Source organism: Poecilia mexicana, unplaced genomic scaffold (genome assembly GCF_051168715.1).
Source record: "Poecilia mexicana isolate PSO_F unplaced genomic scaffold, ASM5116871v1 scaffold_9, whole genome shotgun sequence".
Taxonomy (NCBI): Eukaryota; Metazoa; Chordata; class Actinopteri; order Cyprinodontiformes; family Poeciliidae; genus Poecilia; species Poecilia mexicana.
This window is the reverse complement of record NW_028263378.1, coordinates 15596875-15620834: the sequence shown is the minus strand read 5'-3', so window position 1 is coordinate 15620834 and position 23960 is coordinate 15596875. Positions and strand designations below refer to the sequence as shown.

At 38.7% G+C, this 23960-nt stretch overlaps 1 protein-coding gene across 4 annotated transcripts; it reads right to left on the bottom strand.

Annotated features, from left to right (window-relative positions):
- Nucleotides 1-2531: 2531 nt before the first annotated feature.
- Nucleotides 2532-23689, bottom strand: mlxip (MLX interacting protein). 4 transcript variants are annotated; one of them, XM_015004844.2, is made up of 18 exons: nucleotides 23067-23689; nucleotides 19333-19439; nucleotides 19122-19207; nucleotides 18955-19044; nucleotides 18791-18832; nucleotides 16374-16614; nucleotides 16161-16256; nucleotides 15899-15993; nucleotides 13952-14159; nucleotides 13628-13852; nucleotides 12778-12863; nucleotides 12516-12621; nucleotides 11880-11995; nucleotides 11676-11774; nucleotides 11437-11564; nucleotides 10480-10603; nucleotides 7193-7322; nucleotides 2532-5217 (listed from the first exon to the last, which is right to left on the bottom strand). In XM_015004844.2, exons 1-18 carry the CDS (start codon nucleotides 23387-23389, stop codon nucleotides 5111-5113), a joined length of 2409 nt encoding a protein of 802 aa, XP_014860330.2. In that variant the 5' UTR covers nucleotides 23390-23689; the 3' UTR covers nucleotides 2532-5110. The 4 variants fall into 4 exon arrangements, with proteins under 4 accessions (XP_014860330.2, XP_014860327.2, XP_014860328.2 ...); XM_015004841.2 differs by having other exon boundaries at nucleotides 13628-14159; XM_015004842.2 differs by having other exon boundaries at nucleotides 13628-14159; nucleotides 16167-16256.
- Nucleotides 23690-23960: the final 271 nt, after the last annotated feature.

The following is a 23960-nucleotide window of genomic DNA, read 5'->3' as shown; positions in this document are numbered from 1 at the left end:
TCAAAAATAGAGCAAATGTTTTCAAACTTGCAGGATTTATTGTTGATAATGAGTGGAATCAACACAGCAAAAGACTTGCAGGTAAATTAATTTGTTTCCATTTTAAGTAGGGGGAACAGATTTTATCAGGCGGTTAAGATATTTTGTTCCCCCATCCTAACTTTGTCAAAAATAGAGCAAATGTTATGAAAATCACAGGATTTGTTGTTGATGATGAGGGAATGAAGACAGTAAAAGACTTTGTGGATAAATTAATTTGTTTCCATTTTAAGTAGGGGGAACAGATTTTATCAGGCGGTTAAGATATTTTGTTCCCCCATCCTAATTTTGTCAAAAATAGAGCAAATGTTATGAAAATCACAGGATTTATTGTTGATGATGAGGGAATGAAGACAGTAAAAGACTTTGTGGGTAAATTAATTTGTTTCCATTTTAAGTTGGGGGAACAGATTTTATCAGGCTGGTGAAATATCCATTCTCTCCTCTTCTCCCCCATAACTTTGGGAAATAAAAAGTAACTGTTTCCAAATTCTCAAAAATTATTATGTGTGATAGCATACTAGACATTTCCTTATTTTCCTTATTTATCATTAGAACGTGACTGGCCAAAAAGTTTACACTCTGATCTTTTCAGGAAGTCTTTATTTTTGTGCCCTGCTATCAGCCAGCTTCCCTCCTCCTTTATCAGAAATGAAAAATTATAAATGCACACTTCGTGTTGGGAACCTGTGTTTGTTGACTGACTTTTATTTGTTAGGCTTACGAGACAAAAGCTGAAAAAAAAGATCGATTCTCTTCACGTTTAAAATAACACAAAACAGCGTAAAAAGACCTCCACACCAGACCTCGTTTATTTACGTATGTATTTTTATTTTGATAGCTGCCGATTAAACTGAAAGTTACAACACTGACATGATTATATGAGTAGTTTTTACCGAGAAATCGATCAGAAGCGCCGTGAAAATGGTCAGATCCGCCGAATCCACTTCTCTGGCTGCGATGCGCGCTCCCGACACAGGGGGAACAGATTTTCACAGGGGAACAGAATTTCTCACAAGACCGGTAAGTCTGAATGTTTATGTTATTTGATCTAAACCAAGCAGCTTCACAGTCGTCGATCAGACGCGGGTAAAGTTGTGAAACTCCGCATGTCTGCCGTTCCGGCTGCAGCTCTCTCTCTCTCCCCCTCTGCATGTTCAGGTTCATTGATGTCTCCTGTGTGCTGTTTTTGTTGCTTTCAGTCCTTATCCCGCTGTGCGTGCTCTTTACGCAAGCACCGTGCAGCCCTGCTGGGAGCAGAGACGCAACCATCAGCTTGGCGCTGGACGAGATCCGAATCGCTCGGGACCAACTGGTGAGGATGTTACAGCCGCTATTATTAATGCAGCCTCCAGATTCATATGGAGATTTGTACGTCTGGTGTACAGTCTCTGACTATTGATCAAAAATGATCATTTGACCATTTTATGGTGCGTTCGCGGGAATTGGAGGCACATTTTTCAAGGGACACATTTTCAAATACATTGGTCTTTTTTTATGTACATGTATATGCTGTGTGTGCTGTTAATTTTAAAAAGACAAAACAATTAAAAATAATGAATTTAAATCATTACAATAAAAATAATTGTAATATAATACCTATATATTTTATTTTTTTCTGATAATCGGCAGAAATACAGAGAAGAAACAGCGATGTTTTTTTCAGTCATATGACTCAAGATAGTAAAAATTACTTCAGATTATTTAGGCGCATCTCAATAAATTAAGAAAATAATTAAAAAGCTTAATTTCTTTAAGTAATTCGTAAAGTGAAACTGAAGATTCAATTCGGACATTATTTCTGCTAATCTAGATTACATCTGATGAAAAACTATCAAAATATTACATAAAACCGGCGAGAAAATATATGAGCAGATAATGTAATGTCCATGAACTATAAATGACTTTTGTACTCAGTTGCGGCTCTTTTTTTGCTTGAATTATTGCAACAGTGCAGTGTGGCATGATTGATTTTGACTCTGAAACACACAGGCTGTAATATCTAAATGCTCTCTTGACTCTCCGTGTCCCGCAGGATAAATCGCTTTCCGACGTTAACTGCTCGTCCGTGGACGTCACGGAGCACGTAGGGCTGAAGCAGCAGCCGCTTTCGGCCCACAACCTCTCCACCGTCCTCTGCTACCTGCAGGAGCTCTCAAAGTGGATCCCCGAGGAGAGGGAAAGGCTGATGACCGCCGCCCAGTTCATTAAAAACGTGGAGGAGCTACTGAGTAACTCCACGACCCCTCAGAACTGCAGCCTCCCTGTATTTGAAGACAGCCCCAAAGCTTTTGAGTTTGCCAAGTGTTTTCTGGAGCTTGTGCTAGAAGAAAGATCTAGCAAGTCGACTCTCTGATGAAGTTTTAAGGCCTGTTGCCTTTTGCTTTTGAATGAAGATGTGTGTTGCTGTTTTTTTTTTAGGATTCTAATGCACTAAACAATTAATATTTATTTAAAAACAAATGCTATTTATTGAAAATAAAAGCCAGAAGTTGATTTTTACTTGTATTTATTGTGATGCAAAGGGATTTTTACAACGAGTTGCGCATGTCAACCCTGGTGAACTTGAACACTTCTCATATAACGCATAAAATATTTCTTAAACAAAACATCACAGAAACAGGAGGAACTAATATACAGATTCCTTCTGCAGTGACATACTGTACAAGAAAAGGACAAATGAACCTGGAAACCTGCCTTTCTGTCAGAATAAGGTTAAAACAACTGAAGATCACTCACACACACACACACACACACACACACACACACACACACGCACACACACACACACACACACACACACACACGCACCAGAGTTTGAAGGAGACACTTGTTGCAAACAGGAGATTTTGTGCTACTGCATTCAGATGAGCGATGAATAATCTGAAGACACAGTAAACAATTTTAGTTCACAAGTAATCACTTAAAGTTCCCATGTGCACAGTTTTTAACATAGGATTGCAAATGAGCTTAAAGGCACAGCGTCTCACCAAGTCTCTGGTCGAACCACTGCAAACAGCATCTTTAAAAGTATTTCTTAAAGGTTCTTTGCTGAAAATCCGCTGACTGCAATGTTCTCATGACAATAAATAACAAAATGTGGGGTTTGATCAGTGAGCTAATCAGTCAGGGAAGACTCGACAGGCTCCCCTTGCGTAATCCAACTCCTTTCATATTTGATCTGTACATTACACATGATGCATAGTTGCAGTCTTTATCACTGCATTCTCTGCTTTTTTATTTCTTTTTACATTTCCACAGGTTAATCACCCTGTCGAAAAGCTGAATCTCGTTAGAGATTCTTAATCTCCACTAAAAGGCTTTACACTATCAACATGAACATTCAAACAAACACAGATGGTGCTTTTTTTTGCTTCTGTAAACGTCAATGTTCTGCAGAAATAAACCCCCCAAAACAAAACAAGATCTGCCTGAGGAGTGAAGAGGAACAAATAAAAGCAAAGAGACATGAGGCTGCAGGGACCACAGGTAAGGACACTTTGACCTTAAGGCTGATGGAGGTCAGATACGTCTGTCTGGAGTTTTACTCTCAATCTGTGAATCAGACAAATCTCTTTGATGCACCTTACGGATGACTCGCTCTCCTCCTTGATATGGCTTTTGTTGGATCTGTTATAAATAAAGGTAAAAAGCTTAAAACAAAGAAATCAGCCCCATAATGCAGATGTCTGTAGAAAATGATGAAGGTCTTGATTTGTTCAGAAAAAGAGGCAAAAACCTTCTGCAGAAGAGCGGCCCTGAGTGAACACCAGCATCAAGAAAAGACTCAGCAGAGGAATACTGCATGTAAATATAATCTGTACACATAATCTGTACTGTGCCGGACTGTCGGTTTCGCTCCCTATGAGGGCTGTAGGTATGGCTCCATGACCGCTGTGTTTTGAAACTCAAACCCAGAAGAAACACGCCGTGTGCCCGAAATAGAAGAAGCTCAGAATGGACGGAGAAAATAAGAGACAGACATGGGACCGGTACCGATGTTTCAGAAAGTTACAGCTTCAAAAAAGCAGTGCTAAAATGTACATTTCCTACGACTTAAAGTTATTTTATTAACAAGCAGGATGAGTGCAGAGCTGTCCTGTTTCCACTCGCTGCTGCACACTGCAGGTCAGCTTGCTTATAAAAAACAAACAAAAAATAAAAATAGGCTTGCTGTAATTTCCCCTCATTTAGCTCTTTGGAGGCATTTCTGCTCACAAAAAGATATAACTTATATAACTGTTAAGGTACATAAAATAAACAGAATATGTGGAAAACTGATCAAAATTGGTGTTCATTCTATATTTTTCTAACTCCAAATCAGCAGTGAGTGAAAATGTTATCTTGTTGTAATTAATGCATTGATATAGCAGCTGTATGGAGACCTGATGCTGTCCTGTTTTGCACATTGTGAATAAAGATGGTGAGTTTGTGTTTGGTGATAAGATGAAACCATAATATTTTTTACAGATTATGATACCGGCCCATGCCTACTGTCAAACGAGCAGAAGACATCACTGGCAGCGTGATATTCACCTGAGTCAACGAGCGATGGAAAACTCAAATCTCTGCAGCCCAACATGAATTGATGATTGGCTGCAAAATAAACGAACACCAGTTTTCTCTGGGGGGGGGGGGGAAATAAAAAAAATCACAGTTTCCTCCTGGCGCAAATTCATTCACCGTTTCCCTTTCTTAATATGCGTCTTTGCATCAGAAAACAACTCTCTATGATGTAAAATGAAAATACAAGTACCAGTTTCCAATGAAGTGTTTAGATAATCTCTGCAATCACTTGTGCGGAGATTATCTAAACACTTCTCTGCAGGTGAAGGTGGCATCTACTGCATCAGGCAGTCTGCTGCATTATGCAGCAGACCAAATGTAAAGCTGTTACGTTCGGAGTAACAGTAATCCCGTCCCATGTTACAGTTCTTGTTTCACCGATTCGTCTGGGAACTTGCGAGTGTTTGGAAGACACGGCGAGCTTCCTGGATGTCGCAGGAAAACGGTTTTGATGCTGAAAAATGTTCAAATGGCTTTTGGGTTGCGTCCACTCCTGAGAGGTCGGCTACACGTCTTTGCTAGAGGCAGCCTCAAGGGCTTCAGCAGGAAGCAGGGAGGGATCGGTCAGGATGGACGTGGTAGTGCACAGCTGACGGAGTGTACTCAGCACCACTGAGAGGGGAAAAGAAGAAGAAGAAAAAAAAAAAGTTTTTTTTTTTTTTTTAAAACAAAACCTGAAATCAGTGCTCTAACATTAATCATCGTTAACTTAATACATCCTCCTCATCTTTACCGCACAGCAGAACATTTTGTTAGAACAATCTGGCACTTTAAACAATTCATATAAGATGTACAGAAAACATTCATTCATACTCTAGTTTATTAAGTTCATCAGGATCATTGCTGCGCGAGTGATTGTTCTTCAGCTGGCAAAAAGTTATTTAACCCCAACTGATGCATTTCCTCAGAAAGAATTCAGACAGAAAACAAACTTCTAATAATCCATAATAATCTATAATCTGATGCGGTAGAGCAAAATGCCTCACAGACGTGAGGAAAACTTCGCCGAGACATTTTCTTTTTGGTTTCTGAAAACACCTTCCTTCTTCAGCTGAAGACAGGATTAATGAGAAAAGCAAACGGGTTGCATGTTGAATCTGTGGGCTGCAAGAAATGTGACTGCAGAACATGAGCAGAAGTACTGAGTGTTTCCCCAGAGAGGACCGATACAGCCACAGGACTCTATGCACCCACAGAGGTTTTTATGTTTTTTACTTTAATACACCAACACTGTATGTTTAAAATGACTAATCAAAGCAAAAACACTGCCGCTCAACATAGATGCAATGCAATACCACAAAAATGATTTAGAAAGTAAAACTTAGAGCCACTCTAAGCCAATAAAAGTTTCCAATGCTTATCTCTTGAAGACACGCATCAGGAAGTGTTCGAAGTGAACACACTTTTCAGCTACTGAAAATAAAGACCGCTTTAGGACTAAAAAAATAAAAAATAAAAATCAATCGTCATGAGTTTGCTGAAATTTATTGACCCAGTTCATGCGGCTGATGACACATAGTGGGATATTTAAAGCTTTCCACACTAAACTCCACAACCTGTAATGTAAAATCTGACAAGTGCTGATCTGCATTTATTTTGCTTAACAAAATCTCTATGCAATAATCAACACATCTGAGAAGGCACTAAAAAAAACAAAACCAAACAAGAATACATCAACATAAAAATAACTACTAAGAAGCTAATTAGGTTGCAACATAAAATGTGAATCTGAGGGACAGAAACCTTTAATAGTCCTCGTGTTACAATTCTTAATTTATAATGTCAGGCTTTGTTGTGAAGCAAAAACCATTTAACATGTCTGACCCGATCTACAAGGAAACCCATTTTGAGTATTAAAGCTTCTTATCGTAGCAGATAATTTACAATGGCCTAGAGAAAAGTAGTCACGCCCACCTAAATGTTCTACATTTTCTCACATTACAACCAAAACAAAGTAAAAAGCATTTCATTGGGGACTTATGTGACAGAAAATGTTTGCCCAACCTGCAAAATTGACTGGATGGAGCTACTGTAGATGTACATTTTTAGGAGGCGTGGCAAAGATTCTCAATGAGATCTCTCTCTGAACTTTGACTAGCCCACTCTAAAACATGAATGTGCTTCGTTCTGCATCATTCTAAAGCAACTCTGGCTGTATGTTTAGGGTTGTCGACCTGCTGGAAGTTGAACCTCTGTCCAGCTTCCCACTTCCTGCTGAGGAAATCCATCCTCCAGAGCCTTCATGAACCTCTTTGCTACTTCCCTGATCAATGTTCGTCTTGTCTAGGTTACCCATCACGTGATGTAGCTATAGCTGATTAGCTTCCATATGCTCAAAAACATTCAGGTTTATATTTGTAGAAGCAACCCAACAAAACAAAAAACTGAACTATGCATAGTTTCTGCACAGTGATGTGCTACTTTGTGTCAGTCAATATAAAATCCCAATAAAAAAACATCAGAGTTTGAGGCTAAAATGTGACAAAATGTGGAGAACGTTCAAGAGGTATCAGAATTTTACTACAGATGATCCATAACCGATGAAGTATTACCTAATCATAATGTAAACAGGTGATGTTTTACTTACTGGGTCTGAGGACAGGAAGGGAGCAGTGATTGTCGAGCCACTGCAGCGTGGTGTGACAGAGCTCTTCTCTGCTCGTCGTTGAAACCATTCCACTGAACGACTCAAACAGTGGTTTGATGATGATGCTGAACTGAGGCACACTAGTCAAGGATAAATTCAGCATCATTCAACACCAAACATACAACGCAACGCATAACGTCCAACAAAACATCCGCAACTCTCACATTTTTATTTTAGCTTTTCAGTCTTTTCCAAAAGTGCCCGTTTGTATGTCGGTATCAGAAAGAATGAAACATAAAATACTGAGGAGCGAATGGAAAATAAACACCTATCCAGATGTCTTGGTCCAGCAGAATCGAGGGAATGAAACACTAATGAGAAATGTTTCCCCTTCACTAAACGATGAAAAACCTGAAACTAAAGATGCATCAATGTGGCTTTTCCCTTTCGATAGGAATATTTGGTTTTCAATGTTTTATTTTCTAACCCTGTAAAACAGAAAAGAGCTGCAGGTTCTTTGGTAGAGGCAGCAGTGTTTAATCAGACAAAAAAATAGAGAAATTACAATATGTGCCTTATTTATGCATCCAGAGTTTCCCCCCAGAGTATTATAAGCCTGGTAGGCCACCAGGCTTTACTTGTGCCCCACCAGGCTTAGCATTGCTCATTTATTTAAGTTTTTTTTTTAAATGCCTGCATTTTTAAAAAGACTTTATAGTTGGTGTTCAGATATTAATATTCCAATCTTCCAATCTTCAAATTTCCTGTCAACCTTAAACATTTTTTAACTCAAAAACACAACGGCTCGCTGGATGAATGACTGCCGAGTGCCCCAACCACCGGGCGTAGCAGGTTTTCTGGGGGAAACCTCGTGCATCCATTTAATTATTGCGTCAAACAAACAAACTGTATCAAAGTTCATGTTGTTGTTGATACTTTACAGTCCAAACCGGAATGTCTTAGTTTGATGCATTTAATGATGAACATAAAAAAGTAATCTATTAAATTTTTAAGTATTTTGCTTTGCAGATCATCAGTTATAAATAATTAGGAGAAAATTGGCTGATTTTGGTCTCTCTCCAACTGATTACTAATGTATACCACACAAAGTGAAAGTTGAACTTGGTTCAGGTATTTTTCCACCATCTTGAGCAATGCTGGTTCAACCTGAGAAACATTAGAAACCACAACACAACGTCACTGGACGTACTGTTCGTCATTAGAGGGCCTTTAACGAACCACAGAGTTAAATCAAAACTTCTTTATGGTGCCAAAAAAACGACACAATGCCAGATCCAGTCAAGACTATTAATCGATGACTCGGACAAAAACATTTGGCACATTCTGCAGGTTTGTCATTTAAAAGACATGAAGGCTTTTTATACAATACTGTATATATTAAGAAAATGCAAATCAGTAGATAACTAAATTCATTCTTTAAATAATAAATATTTTACTACCAGTTTAATCCAGTTAAAAATACTTCCAATATCAACATGTTAAAGCTCAGCAGCTTTTTCTGCTTCACTGAACACAAATACTGATCTGTTGGCAAAAGGAGCTTCATGTGAGATTTTTCTTTTCAGATTTTGAAATGGATGAAAACTATGCCACATGACGTTTTCTGGGTAGAACATATGCACAGAGAAAGTGGGTTTTTATATATTAAATGCAAAATGTATATATTTTTGCACAGTTTTGGCTTAATTACTGCTCTGACTTTTGTTCTTTTTCAGTCTTTATATTCCAGTTAACGATTAATCGATTGCTAATTTGATTATTCCAATAATAGATTCATCATGATTTATCAGAAAAAGGCTTCACTGATGAGTTTATGAAAGAATAAATAGGTGTGACGCTTCACTGGAGGCGACAAGGTAGAGACAAAGGGGTTTTACTGCATAATATCTGATTTCATTAAGCAGCATGAATCAACCCTGAATCAGTTCACTTTTTTATTTATTCTAATGACTGTATTAGCTTTCAGACAAATGAATATGTTGCAAAATTGTCAAAAGCTACTGGAAAGACCCACAGCTGTGCATTGGGTGTGTGTAAGATCTGGTGTGGTAATGCCTTTGGGGGTAAACACTGGTGAACAGCGTTTGTGCTCTGATCAGACTCAGGATATTTGGTTTTTGTTCAGATACTATGATGACATTTTACAGAGAGGCAACTGAGTCCATTTTAAAATGTATGGCACTGAATGTTGTTTGGATATCTTAACCGCAAAATCAAAAGCTCAGATTTTAGCTGAGATTAAGACAGCAGGTCAGATTATGGGTACAACAGCTCCCCTAGTGGCCGGTGTTTTAACAGATCCCGTTCGTGTTCTGCATTCGGACATGAAAGCTTTCATTCCTTCCTGAATCAGCAGACGCCGAGATGAGCGTGTCCAGAAGAAAACTATCTGGATAAGTAGTTCTACAATAATATGTGTAGAGGCTGGAGGAAAGAGCCTCTACACAACACATTAATTTCCAATGTGTTGTAAATGAATCTTTAATAATGTGTTTATTAATCTATGTACACTGTCTTTATTAGGAGTGCAATACGCCTGCGGAGTGTAAATCCTCTGTCCAAGGCAAATTTCTTGAAATGGAGGCGAATGAAAAGACTTTGGATGGGCGTAAAATGGCATCTAAAGTGAAGTCAGACAAAACAAAACAAAGAAGGGAATCTTTAAAAAAAAAAAAAAAGAAAAGAGCAGAGACCTATTGACCTGATGGTCCAGCCGATCTGAGATGCCTAAAGTTTGACATTATGCTGACTCCCTGATGGGTCATTCAGAAAACCAAAAAAAAAACCAAAAAAAAAAAAAAAACCCAGTCTGTTCAGAAAGCTCTAAAATAATGTTGCACATTTCCTATGCAAAAATGTATGATGCAACTGGGAACACTGCAAATACCCCGACTCACTATCTGTCCCTGCAATCTGCTTTTCAGAAGATGTTTCACTGTGAAGATCTACTGTGGCCACAGAATTACCCATGAGGGACAAACTGAGTCACTTACGAAATGACTCAGTGCAAGAACATCATGTCTCACCAGCTCCCACACAACATTCATGACATTCTTTACTGAAATAATCTTATGTACCCACAGCATCCGATTTTCCATTTGTAATGAAGCGCAGCAGAGGTGAGCTTTCTGCTCGAACCCGCTGGAACAGGTCCTTCTGTCTGCGTCTTCGTTCATAAAATAGGTTTGGAACAATTTCCACATCGGTAAAAACACAATACTCCTTCAAGTATTAAAAAGTTGGGCATGTTTTCTTCTGAAGGATACAACCCAGAACTTCCAGTTCTGCAGAGTGCGGTTCTTCACATATTCATTGAACTTGTCCTGCATGAGATCAGAGCGGCTTTTCCTCATCGGTACGCCCGTCGCAGGCAGCTGTTCCTGACACAAGCTGTGGGAGAGACGCAGGGAGTTCGTTTGTCAAGCATGACTTCAGTGAAGAAGAGTGAACATTGTTGTTCGAGTTTAGTGTTTTGAATGCTTGTAATGCGTTTGAATTAAGACAGTCCAAGCACCAGAGATGCAAAAGGTCATTAAAGGGAAACTAGAGTCTATGTGGAGGTTTTCAAGCTGATAACTTCTCTGCTCAGAAGCACAAATGATGAACTTCTTCCATGACTCCAGCCTGAAGGTTTCTATTTACAGCTGTGGTCATAAGTTTACATACCCTGGCTGAATTTCCATATTTTTGGCCATTTTTTGGCAGTGTTATCCAATAAATGTTTTGGTTTGTGGGTCCACTTTCTGAGCTCACTGACGACAGAAAACACCCAAATAACCTCAACTTAAAGTTTATATCAATGACATTATGAGCTCTTTTGTTAATTGTGGATGAAGTGCTTAATTCCAAGACTTTTTTTTAGTTAATAATAGAAAAACAAAACTTTTTCAAAACGATACACTTTCTTTTGAGATGTTGTGTGGAAATGTAAACAGAAAAGACAAAAACAAAGAATTAAGAGCTTTTCTCATCCCAATGGGAGAATAAATGTTGTATCGCGTATCGTCCAAGTATCTTCAAAGAGTCACTGTGGGTCATAGTTCAGGTAATATTTGAGCTTTTGAGAGGCTAATCAGATGCTCGCAGTTGTAAATGCAATACCTTGTTTTAAATTTGCATAGTTTAACCCAAATTCTCCCACCAACTCAGCATATCACTAATAACTATTATTTTTAAGAGTTAAATCATCACAAAATGTCAGCGAATGTGTAATTCTGACAGACCTAATGGAAGCATTGAGCTCCTCTATTTCCTCTCGTAGCCTCTTGACCTCGTCCTGCAGCTGCTGCCGCTCCTGCTGGAGCTTCCCAATGTGCTCCACTGTCTTCTGTAGAGTGACTGCATTTGTAATCTAGAGGCAAGCAGTGAAGAAACACGGCGGCAGGTGATCATTAGGAGGCACGTTAATAATCGGCTACAGAGGTTGTTTTTTTTGTTTGTTTTGAGAAGATTCCAGACTTACGTTCGATTGTGACTTCAGAGTAGGAACAAGGTTGCCGAGTGTCTTAAAGCCATTATTGATATTTGATCGTCTCTTTTGTTCAGCAGATATGTGACGGCTCTGTTATGCAAGTTATTAGAGATAACAGCGTGGGTTAAAGGGACAAACAGAAACTATGGATTATTCATTTTTCTTCTGCGATAAAACCCAAACACAGATACAAACCTGATTGTGCTCACTCTTTACCAGAGGTTTGCTGCTGCCGCCGATTATAGATTGAGGACTGGGAACCTGATCCAAACCACAAGGTGACCCTTGACTGGATCCGGTCTGACTAAGACCTGCAAAGAGAAACACTGGCTATTTAGAATGAAGCAATTTGCAAACGTTTTCATCCTCTGTGAAGCTTTTCATCTTTTTGAATGTTACTACGACAAACGATGTGTTTACTGGGATTTTTGATCCAAAGTAGTGCACTGTTGAAGGGAAAATGAATAGATTTTAAAATCTTCTTACAAATCTGCGCCCACCTGAGTGAATATGTGCAGAAACACTTTCTGTTACGGATACAGCATCAAGAATTTTGGGTTCATCTCTGAAGAAAGACCTCAGCCTCAACTCTTCTGCTGCCTCTACTGGGTTTTCTTCCAAAATAGTCTCTCATCACACCAGCAACTCTGACTAGCTTTCCCGTGCCTGCTTTGAAAAGGCATGACCCTTTCACCACCATGTCTCACTTTAGAGATGGTGTGTTTGTTTTTTACATGCAAGCCAAAAAGTTGTATTTTGTTCTCTTCCAACTGGAAAACCTTCTTCCACAGGGAGTTTAGACTCTCAAAGAAGGTTTCTTTGAAATCTCACCGACACTTGAGGACTCTTTCTGGTTTTTCCTGAAGCAAGACTTGTCTTCAGGGACGGCAGGTTGCTGCGACTTCTGGTTGTGAGGCAGAACCTGAAACCCAGGGCTCTGACATGGAAAATACAGCTTAAATGAGACTTGAACCCAAAATGACCAACATGGATGTTTACTTAGTAAAGCGTTATTCTTTTCATAACCAGAAAATCTAAATATTGTCACTGTGTTATTTTGTATTTGATCTGGTACAACAAAGTAAAACCTTACCGCTCCAAGGTGGGAAGGGGGGATAACCACGCCGGTGGAGGGTGGAGATGTAACAATCACAGCATTAGCATGACCTGGAAAAGGGGCTAAAAGGACATGTGTGCATTCATATTCAGGAGAAAATAAATAATAGATGAAGTATGAGGATGGATTTTGACAAATAAAATAAAGAAACAAAAATGGTCAACAGTCTGAGTCTGAGGGTTTTTCAACTGTTTTAGGGTAATTTTGATGCGCTGAACCCAACAATCACATTGGTTTTGCTCAATCAGGTCAACTTTCTGAACCATGGATGCAACATGAGCATCAAAATGCATGACGTGTTCTCACATATAGATCAGTTTCCTGATAATCTGGAATCAATGAGTGACGATCAGGAGAAGAGACTTCATCAGGACAGAAAAGACATGGAGAATTTTGCACAATGAAGACCTAATGTTCAATTTGCATGCATTTACCCTTATCAGTGTTTATTTTACAACTTACAGAAATCCATGTTGGTAACATTTAATTAATACACTATGTCAGAAAACATTTTTTCCCTCCTAAAATCTTTTTTGGATGAGAAATTTTAACAAAAACAAACTGATGATGTCACTAAAATGTCACCAATTTGGCCAGAAGATCTGATTTCTCTAAATCAAATCAGAATAAAAACCTGAGCTGACTGAGAAAAATGGATGTCATTTGTGAATTCAGCGGTGCAAAATAGTCCTAATTCAGTTGAAAAAACAAAGACAACTTCCCTAAAAAAACATTTTTTTGTAACGCCGTGTAAAGTGACACATTTCCACTCTTTGATAAGAAATCACAGCATCATCATGCAGGAATTTGCTGGTGGACCACAGACCTGGGAGGATGAACTGGGAAGAAGGGAGTGCGTTTGCCGGCGCGATCCTCGGCACAGGACGGACTTTGCCGGAGCTGTTGGACTGGAAGGGGCGAGGCAGAGCAAAGGCCCGAGGATTCTGGATGGGCGTGGCAGGTAGCGGCGCGAGGAGCTGGAGTTGGGATGGAGGTTCCGAGACGTGGCTGACGGTGCTGGCTGTGTTGCTCGGGGTGACGGGGGAGGGCGCTGTGTGCGTTGTGACAGAGGGGGCTACAGTTTCATCCAGCACTGAGTCGCTGTTTAAAGGTGAGGAAATCATGGCTGGTGCGGAGGGTAAGTTCTGACCCGGGAGGCAGGGTACCAGAGGGTTGAGAGGAGCTGCGGACTGACTGCTGGAGACCACCTGCCCGGCGAACACAGGCATGTAGGTCTGTACGTAGGCTCCTCCTCCTCCCCCGCCGCCACCTGTCGGACTGGTCTGGCTGTGGATGGACAGCGAGCATGCAGGCGTAATCTGGTTGGGTGAAAGCTGCAAAGTCGACATTAACGGGGCCTGGCAAAGACAACAGAAGGAAACAGATTTAGATCTTCCTTTAGGCACAATATCCTTAAAAATTTGACCAAGATCCTTTAAAGTTAATGTTAGCCGGAAACTTTCTGTCCTCTGGTGGTACACATGACTAAAGTTTAGTTTTTCTTCTTTTATGCAACTCTTAAAATGCATCAATGCAAAATCATATAGAAGAGCATCTGAGGGACAATCAGTAAGAGTTTAAATTAATCTGAAGCAGCTAAAGGAGTTAATCATGTTAATTTTAAACTCCCTACGCAGCAAATTATAAAACAGAAAATATCTTCGAACATAAATGTGTAAAATATATATTAAGGGCAGAATTTGGTCGATTTCAAACAGATCTCAATTAGATCTGACTTTGAACAAAAAAAAATGCTGTGTGAGAAAAAGATCAAGCTGAAATTATTCTCATGAAAACATCTTTTTGACATTCAGACGGGATCAATGTGGTTCAGGGTTGCTCAGCTTCATTCCTCGAGAGCTACCATCAGATCTCTCTCTGCTGCTGCTGCACACCTGAACCATTCAGCTCTGCAGAGGCCTGATAAGACATTCATTTGATTCAGCTGTGCTGGAGCAGATACCCATCTAAATATTGCAGGATAGTAGATCTTGAGGACTGGAATCAGACAAACCAATGTAGATTGGAAAATATGAGCTGCTACAGTCAGTGAGCTACAAAAGTATTCATACTTTGTTACGTAACAACTCACAAACTCCACTATGTTTAGTGAGGATTTAAAGATAAACTGACAAAATGTAGTGGACTGTGATGAAATAAGCGAAAAATGATGCATGATTTTCAAAAAGTTTTAAAAATGAACAAACAAAAAAAAGTTTACTAATACTCCTGAATAAAATCCAGCAAAACCAGTTTACTGCAGAGGTCAGGCTGAGAAGGCTTGAGAAAATTATTATTACTAATAAAAAAAAACAAACATGTTGGTTTTTAAAAAGTATACCAGCATTTCAAAATATCACAGAGGAGTGTAGGACAACTGGTTAGAGCCAACAGGTAAATACAGAAAAACAATATTATAGATTGATTATAAAGCTGAAGTTATGATGGAAAGGTGTAGTTCAAAGTAAGTCCCAGTCAAAGTCCAGACCTAACAAAACATCAAAGTGTCATCACAGACTTTTCCCCATTCAATCGGACTCAAGTTCAGCTATATTTTGCAAAGAAAAATGGACAAAGTCTTCAGTTTTTTAATGACGCTTGCAATACGTTTGCATAGAAAGGCGATTCTGCAAAATACTGGTTCAGTGGAGCTGCATTATCTTTCAGTAATGTTTTTAAAACCTGGTATAATTCCCCCCCCCATCTCATTGAGTCGACACCTAAATACAGACAAATTAATGGTGAATAAAGAAAGAGACAGACCATTTATGTGAGGACAATACGAGCTACTACTAGAACTAAGGTGTGAAAAGAGTGAAATATAATTTTATCCCAACCTCAGATATCTGAAATAAATTCATACACATTTTCAATGAGTGTTGACATCTTGAACTACCTGATTGTTGATCAGTTTAACCAGTCATGTGTAAAACATGTGGTAAACCAAGTTTAGTAATGTTATTCTGTTAAACTAATTTTATGTGTAGCTACACGAAAGAAAGAAAATGACCATAAATTCCAGTTAGGAAAAATTTCCAAAGCAAAAAACTTGTTGTTTTGGGGCGAATTAGAAAAGGAGCCTTGGGTTGATGTTTACCTGAGACTGGGAGCTGCTGCTGGGTTGAGGGGTGACAGATGTTGCAGTGGGGGAAACAGAGGGAAGGACAGGCTGACGGAGGCTGTGAAATAAGTCTGGAACAAGAGGCTCTATGTTAGCTGGAGGTTAGTAAAACCACACTAGGCTTTATGTTAGGCTAAGCTGACTACTACTGCAGTGTTACTAGAACATGTGTACGCTTGTGCCCTGTCCTTTGTGCTCTATTAGTTTAGAGGTGCTGCTGCGGAGGATGGAACTGTACCGCAACCTTGCAGTGGATCGAAGGAGTCCATGAAGTCCAGGTTGGGCTGTAAGGGGATAAGTCCAGGTTGGATCATGTCTGCATTCCCTGCATGAGCTGCCGGCGTTGGAGGAAGAGGAGGTTGGAGAGGGGGGAAGGAAAGTGGGATTTGAAATATACATTCTGGAAAAATGGATCCACAGACCTAAATGTAAGCAATATCCAAATTCTCACCAATTTCCCTTGGATTGGGCAAGCCCAAAGGCTGGTGTGAGGTCAGTGTGGAAAACAACGTGTCTGAGAACTCGGACATCAGAATGTCCATGTCAAAGAGGGTGTCCATCTCCATGGGCGCAGGCGTTTCCATATGCCTGCGACTCATTCGACGCACGGCAGCCTCTTCATCCTGATAAAAGGAAGTACGGAGTATGTCTGGAAAGACTTCCCCAAACAGCGATAACTGCTCCTCTGGCACCTTTGAATATTCAAAATGCAACCACCAAGCCAGTTAATGTCACACAAGCATGCAGCATGGAGCACAGCCATCAAGGAGTGGAATAATCTCAACGCATGCATCAATCTTAAACTAGCATTTCCTGTGCAAAACTGTAAGCTATTTAAGTGTTTATCACCAGGAAGTGATCAGATCAGGCATGAGCCAGTTACTGATGTGAGGCTATGTGAAGGTCTTCAGATGTTATGGCCTCAAAACAGCTCAAATTTACCGACACGCTGGTCCTGCAGTTCAAAAACATTAAGTCAGGTCAAGTGTTTTAAAGTCAGCGTGATAAACAACACCAACAAATGTAAATACTGCAGTACTTTAAGAAGAACTCTGAGGGGTATCAGTACATAATGAGTCTATAGGAGTTTAGGACTTTTGCTGCCCGAGGATATGAAATATTTAACTTTTTAAATGAATAATATAGAAAATATTACTGATATTAAGACGAGAAAATGTGTCTAAGGCCATCTTCAATCGATGTTTAACGATTGTGTCTGGAAATATTTATTGCTGCACACAGTAGTGAGTGTAATAATTTTACAAGGCTATCAAGGCGACGCTGTTTAAAGGGAGCCACGATTATTTGCTACAATAGAATTTATTTGGGAAATATTTATCCTAGATGCAAAAACAATACCGTAACAATACTGTAGGTCATTTAGTTTTTATAAATTTTAATAAAATACTATCGCCATGTTGTTCACACTGCAATGCATTCTGGGTAAATGACGTCAAATTGGTCCAACTGCCTGACTCCTCCAGTCAAAAATGATGAAGTTGGGGAGGAAAGTAGGCCAGTTACTTGTGTGAAGTCATACAAAACTTTTTAAAAAAGCAATATTTGAAAACCACTCAAATTTCCATCACATTGTTTAGTCTTTTTAACGTTTTCATTAATTTGTTCAGGCTGTTTGGAGGAGAGTTGTTCTGTTTTGCTGCTCCCTTAACAGTTTCAACACTCACTCCAACAACTCTCTCATTTATAAAAAGAAGAAATGACTAATAATCTATCTTTTTCTTTTTAATCTAGTTACGTTTAGTGGCTGGGGCGGTACTGTCTATTAAGCAGCAGACTGCAGTAAATAAAATATTATAGAAAATAATTGCTTACTTAAAATTCACCAAATTAACAGGGTAATTTTAAAATGGCAAATTCAATGTTTTTAATTTACACTTCATGTCACTATTTTTGACTAAAGTACAATTTAATCCTTGATTGGTCAAAAATAATGTTAGCTCAAGCTAACATTACCGCAGTAAATCAATACATAACATCATTTTAGCAGGAGTCACAATTAATTATTGCTTTTTAGATTTCAATGAAGGTCGTTATGCTACAATCATGCCAATCAATCTTGCTTTAAATTTCTGTATTAATACTGTGAATGCAGGACACTGCAACAGCTGGTAATTCACCATCTGTGTGTCCCTGTATAAACTGTATCTTCACTCAGTAAAAACCTCAAACTGGCCCATGTCTAGATCAGACTGGTTGCACTTCTTATGCATAAATAATCAAGATCACATTCATCTATGCACAGGAAATGAGCACTCAAGCTGTGCATTCACATCTGAGCACAGAGTACAAACACAGAGCTTGAAACAACAGCAGAAACTTAATGTTCAAAAGAAAAATATTAAATGCCATGTGATTTCAGAGAGTAAACAAACAAAAATCCCATTTCAAAACAGAACTTCTTTTCGGTGTCTTTTACTACAAACACTCAAATATGTAAGATTTTTTTCAGCAAGTGTTTTCAAACACCTTTAAATGTAGACTAAAAACTCAGCTGTTTAGAGCTGCCTTTGAAACCTAATCATGAAACGTTAATCAATAATCTGATGTGCAAAATGTAATGCTGGTGACTGTGTGTTCTATGACTTTGTAATTTTGTGTTTTTATGATGTAAAGCACTTTGAAATGCTTTGTTGCTGAAAGGTGCTATTCAAATAAAATTTGCTTGGTTGTTCAAAATTTGTAATATACAGCTTTTAGATAACAGCATAAAATATAAAATTTGGAAACTCAAGATTTTTGTCATACTTATTAAGGCTTAACAAATTATACACTCTAACCAAATTCAATATGTTTCCAGAGTGTTTGAATCATGAAATTATAAATTATGAATTGCCATCATTTCCATACCTTAAGTAAGCTGGAAAGGTCATCATCTTTGTGTTTCTGTAGCTGCAGGACAGCGGAAGCAACATTGGATAATATTTTAATACCAAACAAAAGAAAGAGATTGAAATATCTACAAAATGTAATTAATTATTGAAGCACTGCATCACATTATAAAACAACCATACCCTTTTTTTGAAGTATGTTCTCCATTTGTGATATTCTCTTATAACAATTTCAATTCTTCTTTTCCAGTTTTTCCCATCTGAAGCAATAGCCTGTTGAAGAAAGGAGACAAACAGGAAGTTAAAAGTCGGCAACAAACACAGAGTTGCACAGAATACTCCGTCCCTACCTCTGCAGGGCGATGGACGTCCAAATCTATATTTCCATCTAGCGGGGTTACAAAGTGACAAACGGGATTCCCCCTTTTTTCCACATCTGAGGGAAGACAACAAAACAATTCACTCTCAATTCAAAATGGGAAAAAAAAATCTGAAATATAGACATAGGTTAAGAAATGCTTTTTAATTAAGTGCAGTTAGACTGGAAGGTGGAACTCTTACACTGCATGTACCAGGCTCTCCATATGGCGTTGTTCAGCCGGATCTTGTCTCTCCACAGCAGCTTTAGACCTTTAAAGTTCTTCCATTTAGGAGACACCAACTTACCGCTGAAAACAAAAAAAAAAGATCAACAGTGGACCAGTCACTAAAGTGATCTATTTTCATCAAACCAACAGCACAAACAGACACAAAATGTAGGAGTTGCGAGGAATATTACTGATCCCTGGATCACAAACTACAAATATATATTTTGGGCATTTTTATTTACTTTATATGACCAAAACACAGAGTAAAGCATAATTATGAAGTGGTAGAAAGAATATGCACGGTTTCCTAACAAATTTTAATCTGAAACCTAACTCCTGTCTAAATGAATTACACTTTTATTTTATCACAACAGCAAATAATGAATGGGTGGTGTGTACCTGATAACACAGACAGACAAGTTCAGCTGCACCCTGAGAAACAGAGACTGTATCTAAGCTCACCAGCTACACCGATGTGGTTACTAAATCCGAGATAAGTGAGAAACGCTAAAATTACAGGCTGTGGACAGACTGCTCATTACCAGAGGACATTAAGCAACAAAAAGACTGAAACTTGAACAACTCAGAGTCTTAAGCTCTGAGAAGTAGAACAAGGTCAAATGTATTATTTAAACAGCAGTAGCGAGTGTTTTTAATCATCTTCCAAAGATTGATTTGTTTTCATTCTTCCTGTTCTGTGTTTCCCCACGTTTTTATTATCCATCTGTCCTTCCTTTCAACCTTTTTTTTTCTTCTTCAGATTTTCCTAAAGAATTTGCTGAACAAGCAAACCTCATGTCACTGTTTTGTAACAGCAGAAGAACAGTGGACATGGACACACTGACGGAGAGAGGAGAGCAGAGTTTGTCAATTTAATGGCGCTGTTGCTGTGAGAAAATGTTGCTCATAATATCTAGCTTACTGGTAACAACAACTAAACAGTAACCGCTCTATTAATAGTTGTTCCAGTGAGGCTAATTTAGAGTGAAGTCGGAGGGAATCCTCTGAGCAGCTGGCTGCGACTGTAAATAGAGAACCATGGGTAATGTGAGCCTTACGGGGTTTTTTTTATCTTACTACCTGCGAACATAATCAGCAGCTAAATTTTTATTTCCAATGCTGGGAATGCAGCTAAAACACTTAATCTTGTTCATTGGCTATAAGAACGACAGTATTTTGCTACTAAAATACAAACGACAACTTTTATGAGATTCTACTGGGGTGTTTACAAAAGTATTTCAAACATGTAAACATGCTCTTATTGTTTTTATTTATAACAAAACATTTTCTTTAACTCGTGAGAAAATAATAATATTGATTATTATTATGGTTATATGAACGTTCCCACTACATAACCGGCGTACTTAAATAATCTGTTCATCATAATTTTCCTCACTTGGCTTTCTGGTAGACGCGAAGGCAGCTAAGAGTTTAGGTACTTTTAAACTTGAACTAAAAATCAATTCAGTCTGGCTTTTGGCTGAACTTTGCCCTTTATATCTTTATTGTTTTATTTCTATCTTTACTGTTGTAGACAGAATAATGTGAAAGTATTGCTTAAAATTGATTTTGATTTTTTTTGTTTTAGTCATTAACATTTTTAGCAAGTATGATCTGCTTATATTTTATTATTTTAAGCAACATTAGCATGTACATTTTCATCTACGTTTTCATATTTTGTTTCCATTTTAGTTATTTGCCCATTTAACAAGCATTAGACTGAATCAGTATCCTTATTTCCATTTTGTATTTATGTTTGTGTATTTAGCTGTTGTTTTTTTTAAATAAGTTTGTGTTTATGAAAAGTTTTTCTTATATTTCTCTTCTGTTTCCTTACCGTTTCCAACATCCTCATCCTCTCAAATAGTTTTTGTTGTTAGGAAGATTTTTTTTCCATGTTTTGAATTCTGAGAGTGTTTTTTAAGTTGCTCTGTTTTAACAGAAATTTTATCACTGTCGTTTATTGTTATCGCTTTTGGAGCTGATCCAACCATCTGACGTCACCGCATTATAAATTGACTCATGCAATGAACACAATATGTGGAGTAGTCACTCACACACACACACAAAGCACAGTGTGTTACCTATTAAAAGAGCAAGCGGTCCGCCAGCAGCCATTATGGGTTGGAATCTCTTTTTATGAAACGCTGAGTTTTATAAGGTCCTACTTTATTTGGATGAGTTCAAAAAGACTTTCAAGTTAAATTAACTCCACAAATGTGTGGATCAGATTGATCTGTTAGCCTGATGTCTGTTAGTAATAATGTTAATTACATAATTTAATGTGTCTGATGTTATAGAAATGTCAACAGAGCTTTGGCTATCCTTTTTGCCGATTAGCTTACAGCTCACTCTATAAGAATTTATTTCCTTGGAAGTGAATAACTGGGATTCAATCTTTCAACTTTAATACAACTTCCCTCGTTCCAATCCTGTAGCTTAAATTACATTTAATAAGACTAAAGAAAAAAGTGTCAGAGTATGTTTTCTCAGGATGTATGAAGCAAACAGTAACAGCTATGAGTCTACTGATTTATCAGCCAGCCAATTCTTTTGGTGCCAATTTCCTTAATTTTAAGAGATTAGTGATTTGCCGATGCTGACGTGTGAAGCCAATCTTATCTATCGATCTTATCTACATTGGCAAAGGTCTAAAAATCCACCACTGTCCTCTTCTGCTGTCCTGTGAGAAAGTTTTGACTGATAGACCGACCCACCAACTCGTGTCTGCACAAGAAATTCAAACTCTACTGTTTGGAAATATTTCAAGATGTAAAAACTAAGTGGTCATCATCCGTGTCTCCTATGCAGCTAAGATAGTTTTAAAACTGCAATAGGCAGCATGTGTTTTATTCAGCCAATTCCAGTTTGGCTACCCATTTGCTCGTCATAGACGGCTACGGAAAACGCGTCTGATTAATGAGGCAGCTGATATTCAGAGGTGGACTTGCAAAGGATGGTGGAAGTTTAATAACTTTGATTTACAATGCGATTATCATCACTCCAATGCATCACACAAAATAGAGCAATTGTGCTCACCTGTGTTGCTTTCGCATCAGTCTGTCCTTGAAGAATAAACCGGCTGTCTACTTTTGTAACAAAGGATAAAAGCTGTTCTTTTTGGTTGATTTTCCTCAAACCACTTTCTCCAGGAATTAAGTGTCCCAACATGGGGAATTTAAAGGTTCTCCTAACATAAATTGCATGTTATAACATGTTATAAGAGTTAGACTTGGTAAACCATCTGAAAAAATACTATAAAATTAGTCCAGCTTCAGAAGATGTAGTAACAAGCTGCCAATGCACAACCTGATAAAGTCAGATGTCAGAGTATGCTACATGTTTAAATTGGGCCATTTTCTATTTGCAGATCAGTGTTATTTTGCTGATAATGCTTCCTTTGTTGCAGTTTCCATAGTTTGGCACTGATAACTGGGTAACTCACTTCTTTCACCATCTACAAAGCTCACTTCAGGTTATGGCAGAGTTAGGCAAGGCAGGACAGGTTTATTTGTTTTTCCCCACTAATACAAAAGGAAAAATGATTTAGTGCAAGTTAAAGACTGATGTAACAGGAAGTTAAGAGGAGGGAAGACTCGTGACTGCAGCTAACTGGAGAGGAAAGCTGAACATGAGCTTGGCAACACCAGGGGCTAAAATGAAAATGCATGTACCATAAACACAGCAGGCAGACAAATTGAAACTTACCTATATGCAAGGGTCATGCACTCAAAAAGCTTAGTCAAAGAGGCATCTATGGAGAGGTGCGACGTGCTCGTCTTGCCAAAATGATAGGTCTGACAGGTCTGTTTGTTGACAGTGTCGAAGTCGTAACCCTTCTTCGGGGGGTGCTCGATATGCGGCGACGACACCATGAAGTGTCCACTGTGGATGATCTGGGACTCCAGCCCGTCCGCCCTCCGTAAACCCATGTGAGTCTCCTCCACATCCGAGTCGTCATCTTGCTCCTGCTTTATGCTGGCAGCCGGCCGCCGGTAAGTTTGCCGCTGACATGTCTCTCTGGTAGCCATGTCGGCAACTCAACAAATAAATAGCTAACTAACGTTAGCCAACACCAGCAAGCTAGGACAATAAGGCTCTTGCTTTCATGAGGCTCGTCATAGACGGCTACGGAAAACGCGTTTTGAGTCCTGTTGTTAAAGTTTGTCAACTTTGTGCCATAAAAATAAAGTCCTCGCTTCAGCCATGTTAAAGTTTGCCGCTGCTTATTAACAGCCCAAAATTAAGCTGTTGTTATCTTCTTATGTAGTTGACGCAGCTGACAAAACGCTGCTGCTCCTTCTGTAGTACCGAGTTCCTGTGTTAGACCATATCCGATTGGCCAGAATCACAAGCGTGTTCTATAAAACCGCTGCTGATTGGTCAGGTTTGGAGCCCCACCCACAGCGTAGAACCTAAAATAAACTGGAGAAATAAGACGCATCAGCGAAAGGAATTCTTCTCAGTGGCGGATGTTGCTGTATAGTGGGGCCCTGGGCAAGAGAGTCCACCCCTGCTTTTCAAAAGAATCTTATTTATCAGCTATTTTCACAATGTATTTCACAAATCATGAATCCGATGCCTAAAATACTGCATTAGTAT